General features: G+C 26.2%; 1 protein-coding gene across 1 annotated transcript; it reads left to right on the forward strand.

The window, feature by feature from the left end:
* The first annotated feature begins 4252 nt into the window (after positions 1–4252).
* LOC141816996 (beta-eudesmol synthase-like) lies at positions 4253–7226 on the forward strand. The gene is made up of 7 exons (XM_074704707.1): positions 4253–4378; positions 4553–4811; positions 5255–5627; positions 5997–6215; positions 6398–6533; positions 6610–6858; positions 6933–7226. The coding sequence occupies exons 1-7, from the start codon at positions 4253–4255 to the stop codon at positions 7224–7226; spliced, it is 1656 nt and encodes a 551-aa protein (XP_074560808.1).
* The last annotated feature ends 1563 nt before the right edge of the window (positions 7227–8789 follow it).

Below are 8789 nucleotides of genomic sequence, written 5' to 3' on the forward strand. Positions count from 1 at the left end.
CAAAATTTTTTACGACGAATTATTATTTTTCAATTCATTGCAAAATTTGTCCCTAAAGGCTTATTTTTTTTAATATCAATTCAAGTTTATTTAATTATTTAAAATTTTTACTTTTTAAATTTATTTTATTATTTATTAAATTTGATAATATAAATTTAATTAATTAATTAAATAGGTTGATAAGAGTTTTATAAATCATAAATATGATTCATGAATGTTATTTACTAATATTATTCATGAATATTATTTACGATTAATAAACTGAACATATAGGTTCAAGTTTGTTTGTTTAATTTACAAGTTTATTCATTTAGTTTAATGAGTTATTTAAGTTTGTTCATTTAATTGATCTTATGTGTATTTAACGAAGAACATACATAAACTCTTATTAAGTCGAATATCAAATTTATTCACGAACATTCGGTTCAAGTACAATCCTAGCAAATCCAAATCCTTCTCTCATATATTTGAATCACATGCTCCGAGTTAATTTTTAAAATCAACTATAAAAATTTATTGATCAGTAGTTCCATCCAATGTTCTTAGATGGTCTCCACGGCTCCAACAGAACAAATAATAGAATATCAAAGTTTGTATTAAGTTCGTCAATGTAGCGAAAAATCAAAAATGACAATCACTGTAAAAATGAATGTGTTTTGTTTAGTTGGTAAAATCTATCTAATGCGTGAGAAATCCCTTTGTGATCATCCTAATTTAAAGGAATTCAGAATATTGATTTATATGATAATTTGCAAATCGACTTGGATCGATTTGTATTTTGAGGAAACTTAAAATTAAGGGTGAATTAGGAAAACTTTATGATTAACGAAATGATTTGTTAAAAACTAAATAAATAAAAGGAAGGGCGTGATTTGATACAATCCCAAAAAATCTAAATAATTATTAATATGTTGTGTATCCTAGGACTAGACATTTAATGTAACCTTAAAGCACAGTCGAAAGGAGACGAATCTATTTTAATAAAATTATGTCAAACGCAGACCTCGACATCTCAATTCTAACTCAGTCTTGCCCTCCCACTCTGTAGCTTGACTAACTCAACGCTCAATCAGCTTAACAACTCTACACTCTATTGACTCGGTAGCTCGACACTTGATAACTCGACTGACGTGACACTTGACAACTTGGTTGACTTAGCACTCGACAACTTGGTCGACTCAACACTTGTCGACTTGGTTGACTCAACACCTGTCGACTTGGTGACTCGACTGACTTGGCAACTCTGTGACTTGACAACTTGGTCGACTTGGCACTCGAGAGCTCAATTACTCAACAACTCAACTAACTTGGCACTCGACATCTCGACGAACTCGGTACTAGACAATTCGATTAAATCTATAATTCGACACTCAACAACTTAGTTTGATTATACAAGATAACTCAATCATCTCAAGCAATCCATTATTTTTTTATTTAATAGTTTGAGATTATCAACTAAGTCCTCGTATTGCATTTAATTTTTATATAATTTAAATTTAATAAATTTTTAATATATCCCACAATATCTCCATCGGTTAATGTGAATGGTATTTAGGAGTCACTTGATTGAGGGTTATTATTGATAATCTTGGTTATTTGTTCAAGGTTACCAACGATAATCTTGTTTGGTTCAGGTTATGATCTATTTTCAAATAATATAGCATCACTGTCACATCAGCAAATGTGTTATAACTCAAAAATATGATTATCTTAGCACCCTAAGATTTCTGTGATTCCGGAGGTTAATGAAATTTTTTTTCATAATTATCCTCTAATTTTAAATTTGAGTTAATTAAAATGTAGCAAGAAAGCTAATTGAAAACTCATTAATTAATTTAATAAATTTTAATTTAAATATTTATAAATTTAAAAGAGGTAATTTATTTTAAATTTTAAAAAATAAAATCAAAAATTATATTTATTAATTTAAATAATTATTTTAATGAACTATTTTATTAAAATATATATATATATTTATTTTAAATTTAAAAAATAAAATTATGGAATTATATTTATTAATTTGATAAATTATTATATTAAAATAAGTATTTTAACAAATTATTTTATTAAAATAAAATTAACAAATTATATTTATTAATTTAGAAAATTATTTTATTAATATATATAAATTTATTTTTATTTTAAAAAATAAAATTAAGGAATTATATTTATTAATTTAATAAATTGTTTATTAAAATTATTATTTTAATAAATTATTTTATTAAAATAAAATTAACAAATTATATTTATTAATTTAACAAATTATTTTATTAATATATATATAAATTTATTTTTAATTTTCAAAAATAAAATTAATAAATTATATTTAGTTATTTAATGAATTATTTTATTAAAATAATTATTTTAATGAATTATTTTATTAAAAATGTATAAATTTATTTTAAATTTAAAAATTATAAACAAATTATATTTATTTTTATATATTCTCAATTTGTTATGATTATTAATATTATTAATATTAATATTATTAATTTAATTTAATTTAAAAATAAATTGAATTAAGAATAATATAGTAAATGTTAAACTGTTTATGTTTTTTTTCCTCCAAATAAATAAGTTGAATCAAACAATATTATGTTATATTTTATATCTCATAATCTTGGTTACATGATTACCTAGTAATCACATAACTAAAGTTATATATGATAACTTGAACCAAATACACTTTTATCAATTAATTAGATATAAAGTGCATCATGTAATTTGAAAACTTATGCCATAACTTAGTCAAATCTAATTAAATTTTATATATTTAAATTTAATTAATAAGATAATGGAATTAAATTAAGTTGAATCTAAAATGAATTAAATCGTTGAAATAATTATTCAACTTTAATTTTTTTTATAAACTTGAACTCAATTCAAATTTAATTTTAGCTTGATTTGTTTAAAATGTTATTAAATTCTTGATTTAAGTTTATTTAATTATTTAAAATTTTTATATTTCAATTTTTTGATTAGTTATTAAATTTGATAATATATATTTATTTATTTATTTAATATGTTAATAAGAATTTTATTCGATTAACTTGGCACTCGACAACTCGATGGACTCAACACTAAATAATTTAGCTAACCTTACAACTCGACACTCAGTAACTCAGTTCGGTTATATAAGATAATTCAATTATCTCAAGCAATCTATTATTTTTTACTTGATAGTTTGAGATTATTATCTAAGTCCTTTGTACATATTAAGATTGTATTTAATTTCTATATAATTTAAATTTAATAAAATTTTAATATGTCCGACAATATCTCCATCAGTTAATGTCAATGGTACGTATTTAATAAATAAATTGACTCTTATCAATTTAGATACGTTGCGCATCATGTGCCATGCATGACTTTGAAAAATCATGTCATAACTTAGCCAAATATAATTAAAATTTATGATATTTAAATTTACTTAATAAGATAATTGAATTAAATTAAATCAAATTTAAAATAAATTAAATTGTTACAATAATTATTCAATCTTAATTTAATTTCTTTTTTATGAAAAACTTAATTCAATTTTAATTTATTAAGTTTGATTTGTCTATAAATTTATTTATTTATTTACTATATTGATAAGAATTTTATTCGACGACTAACTTGGTACTCGACTGCAATTTGATGGACTCGACACTAAATAATTTAGCTAACGCTACAACTCCACACTCTGTAACTCAGTTCGGTTATACAAGATAATTCAATCATATCAAGTAATCTATTATTTTTTATTTGATAGTTTGAGATTATTAACTAAGTCCTTTGTACATATTAAGATTGCATTTAATTTCTATATAATTTAAATTTAATAAATTTTTAATATGTCAGACAATATCTCCATCAGTTAATGTCAATGGTATTTAATGAATAAATTGACTCTTATCAATTAGATAAATCGACTTGGATTGAGAAACTTAAAATTAATGGTGAATTAGGAAAACTTTATGATTAACGAAATGATTTGTTAAAAACTAAATAAATAAAAGGAAGGGTGTGATTTGATAAAATCCCAAAAAATCTAAATAATTATTAAGATGATAGGTTCAGTTTCCTTAGCATGACTCACGAGCACAACACGTTATTAACATGGAGAAAGAGTCCATAGCTTTGATTAAATCACTAAATTTGATTAGTAGCTCATAATTAAGATCACAAATCACTAATTTTTTTTTTTTAAAGTGAGCCTATAAATATCAAGAGAAGGGTAGCTAAAGATCACAACTCATGCACCATTAAGATGGAGAAGCAATCACTAAATTTTATTGGTGATGATGAAGTGATCATAGTTCGTAAGTCTACACAATATCATCCAAGTGTTTGGGGTGATTTTTTCATCCGAGGCTCCTTTCACTCACAAACACAGGTATTGATCTTCTCACACTTATTCAATTAATGTTCCTCGAAAATTTCTTAAAATTAATTTGAAGTAGATCTTATTTGCAACATACGAATGACAATATGAATATGCGGTGATTAAATAAAATATATATATATTGTTGGATATATGTATATCTAATAATTAATTTTGATGATGCAGAAGTCCCTTCAAAGGATGATAAAGAGTGTAGAAGAATTAAAGGTGCATGTAAAGACAATGTTCAAGGACACTAGTGGCATACCGCAACTTATGAATTTGATTGATTCAATTCAACTTCTTAGACTGGACTATCATTTTGAGGATGAAATAGATGGCGCATTAAGATTGATCTTTGAGGTTGATGATACCAATTATGGGCTCTATGAAACTTCTCTTAGATTTCGATTGCTTAGGCAACATGGATATAATGTTTCTGCAGGTAACAATAGAAATAAGTTAAAATTATTAGATTATATATACATATGTTCTTATATATAAAACAATATATATATTAAAATTGAAATTCGAGATAGATATGTCTTTCTTTATATGACAAGATAAGCAATCAATATTTTCATCATTTGCCAAAAATTCCATTTTTAGTTTTAGACTAATAAAGAATTAATATATATGCCTAATTGAGCATTTTACATGTTTCCTAATAAAAGGATGTTAAAACAAGTTGTGCCAAATTACAATATTGGTAAAAATCTAAATCATTGCCAAGTTTTAAGATTTAAAATTTGTCATGTAAACCTGTTTTATTGTTATTATTAAAAAGGCAAAGAGAATAAAACTAGTTAAACAGTTTGATATAAAATAATATTATTAACTAATTATTTTTATGAACACTTACTATTAATTGTTTACCCACTTTTGTAGAGAGTTTTAACAAGTTCAAAGATGACAATGGAAGCTTTATATCTACCTTGAATGGAGATGCAAAGGGACTGCTAAGCCTATATAATGCGTCTTATCTTGCAACACATGGAGAGACTATACTTGATGAAGCCAATTATTTTTCAAAGTCTCAACTAGTATCCTTATTGAGTGAACTTGAACAACCTTTAGAGACACATGTATCTCTTTCCCTTGAGGTACCACTATGTCGAAGAATTAAAAGTCTCTTGGCGAGAATATATATACCTATTTATCAAAAGGATGCAACGCGAGATGGTGTCATATTGGAACTTGCAAAATTGGATTTCAATATATTGCAATCTCTTTATCAAGAGGAACTGAAGAAAGTTTCGATGTAAGTAAATTTAACTCATCTTTTTATAGAAATATTTTTCTAATATATGTGAACAAATATAGACAACATAATCCTCACATTTAATATCAATATATAAATCTAATAAGAGAATTGATAGGAATTTCAAAATTATTGCTTTATAGTTATAAAAAATATCATAGCACTTAAAAATTATTTACATGAATTTTATTGACTATAGCATTGCACAAGTTTGATTAATGTTAGATATCTCACATGATTTTTATACATTACCTTAATTGGTTAGTTTTATTTTCTAATTATAAGTAATTTATGTTTTATTTACATTTGGGGTATAAACTAATTGTTTTGTTTCTCTATGTATATTTTTGATGGATGACATGTTTAAAGATGGTGGAATGATTTAGCGCTTGCTAAATCACTAAAGTTTGCTCGTGATCGAATTGTGGAAAGTTATTATTGGGTTCATGGTATATATTATGAGCCTCAATATTCTCGTGCACGAGTGATGTGCACCAAAGCATTTTGTCTTGTATCAGTTATGGATGATATCTATGATAATTATAGCACATTGGAAGAGCGCAAACTATTAACTGAAGCAATCAAAAGGTTTAATTTTAGTATATCCAAATTTTAATAGTTTTGTGTTTCATTTAATATTGTTGTTGTACAGTTATACATGATAGGACTAAAATGTTGTAAAACAAATTCAAGTTAAAATGATAAATTCTCATATTCATTCTTTTACCAATATCATGATCACCTATTTGCTCATATTTTCTTACATTTAGGTGGAATCATCAAGCTGTTGATTCTTTACCCGAATACATAAAAGATTTTTACCTCAAGCTATTAAAGACTTTTGAAGAATTTGAAGCAGAGTTGGAACTTAATGAGACGTATCGTGTGCAATACCTTAAAAATGAAGTATGTTAATAGGAAAGAGATATTGACTTCTATTATCCTAACAATTATTAACTAATTTTTTTCTTGATTTACATAGTTTACAACTGTAGCCATAGCATATTTTGAAGAATCTAAGTGGGGTGTGGAGCAATATGTGCCATCACTTGATGAACACTTGCGTGTTTCATTGATCTCCGCCGGAAGTTCTTTGATCATTTGTTCCATGTATTTGGGCATGGGAGAAGTGGCAACAAAAGAGGTATTCAAGTGGTATTCTAGTTTTCCCAAGCTCGTGGAAGCTTGCTCCATAATTGGTAGACTCCTCAATGATATAAGATCACATGAGGTAATCATTTGTCACTTCCATTGGTACAATAGTTTAGCAACAATGTTTGACAATTCCAATTAAAAAATTTACAGACGGAGCAAGAGAGAGACCATAGTGCCTCTACAGTGGAAAGTTACATGAAAGAGCATGACACAGATGCAAAAGTTGCATGTGAGAAGCTACGAGAGATAGTGGAGAAAGCATGGAAGGATCTAAATAAGGAACGTCTCAATCCAACCCCAGTAGCTCGACCTATAATTGAAACAATACTCAACTTGTCGATATCAATGGAAGACATATATAGGTACACCGATGAGTACACCCATTCTGATAATAAAATGAAAGATAATATCTCTTTGGTGCTAGTTGAACCAATTCCTATATAGAGTGACTTCTTCAATAAATCACAGTGGGAAGAGCATGTTGAAAATTGTTAGAGACAACCATTATAGTGTGAGGATGCCCAATACCCTATCAATGTTTGAATAAAGTAAACTCATATTTGGATGATGTATGGAAAAGTTATAATTGATATGCAGTGATATCTTATGTAACTTGCTTAATAAAATTTGCACTTTTGTTGGGAAGATATAACAAATTTATAAAATTGACCTTAGTCACTATTTTTTTTCTTAATCAACAAGATTTGTAAAACATTTGAATGAATTATTAATTTTAAACTCCTCTACCATCTACCTCAATGTTATTTTTGACAATTTCTACTATCACCATACCTCTCTTTCTCAATCTCTTCCTCCATTACTTGTGTTCCCCTTCACATCCTCACCCTTTCAATTGAGCTGGAAATCATAGTGTTGTAAATGAGTATAAAAGATTCTCAATATTTATTTTTAAACAAACCTATTGGATGCATTTCAATTGTTCATATGGAACATAAATTAAATTGTGCTCATATTGCCTTAGAGAATTTGATTGTCAATCTTGCCACAAAACATAAGGCACTTACTAATCAACTATTCAATAATTAAGTACTTGACAGTTAGCATTTATAGAACATTTTGTGCTGAAGGAGTTTTCATGTCTTTTTGAGCTACTAAAGCTAGTAGAATACTATTGACAAGGAGTTTGTCATATTAAAACTTCATTATGATAAATCAATCTTGCCACAAAACATAAGGCACTTACTAATCAACTATTCAGTAATTAAGTACTTGACAATTAGCATTTATAGAATGTTTTGTGCTGAAGGAGTTTTCATGTCTTTTTGAGCTGTTAAAACTGGTAGAATACTATTAATGAGGAGTTTATCATATTAAAACTTCATTATGATAAATCAATCTTGCCACAAAACATAAGACTCTTACTAATCAACTATTCAGTAATTAAGTACTTGACAATTAGCATTTATAGAACATTTTGTGTTGAAGGAGTTTTCATGTCTTTTTGAGCTGTTAAAACTAGTAGGATACTACGTACTGGCGAGGAGTTTATCATATTAAAACTTCATTATGATAAAACATTCAATTGTTAATTGAACACCTAATTCATGTTCTGAAGCTTCTTAATTTCCATGACAAATGGGTTACTTGGATAAAATTGTTGGTTGTATCTTGCAAATCTCTTGTTGTTAATAGGATTTTTATAAAGTTGAGTTTGTACTAAGAAAACCTATCATCTCCTTACTATACATCTTAGTGACTGATGCGTTGCACCATAACACGAAACTTGATCTTCAAAATGGTATATTTATTAAAGGGAATTTATTATCCACTAATGACCAAGGATCATTCAACATTTTATGATTCATTGACCACGCACTAATTTAATCAACAACATATATAAAAGCAAATTAAATAGTTCATACTAGGAGGTTTTTAGAATAACTTGAATATTATTGATTACAATAATAAGATTATATACATGTTCATCAAATCTACATAAGTAAATAAATTTCTAATTTAAATAATTATTTACATGGAATCAAGTCA

The sequence above is a fragment of the Curcuma longa genome, unplaced genomic scaffold (genome assembly GCF_044706935.1).
Source record: "Curcuma longa cultivar G26 ecotype Majalengka, Jawa Barat unplaced genomic scaffold, ITB_CL_G26_1.1 contig_18998, whole genome shotgun sequence".
Lineage (NCBI taxonomy): Eukaryota > Viridiplantae > Streptophyta > Magnoliopsida > Zingiberales > Zingiberaceae > Curcuma > Curcuma longa.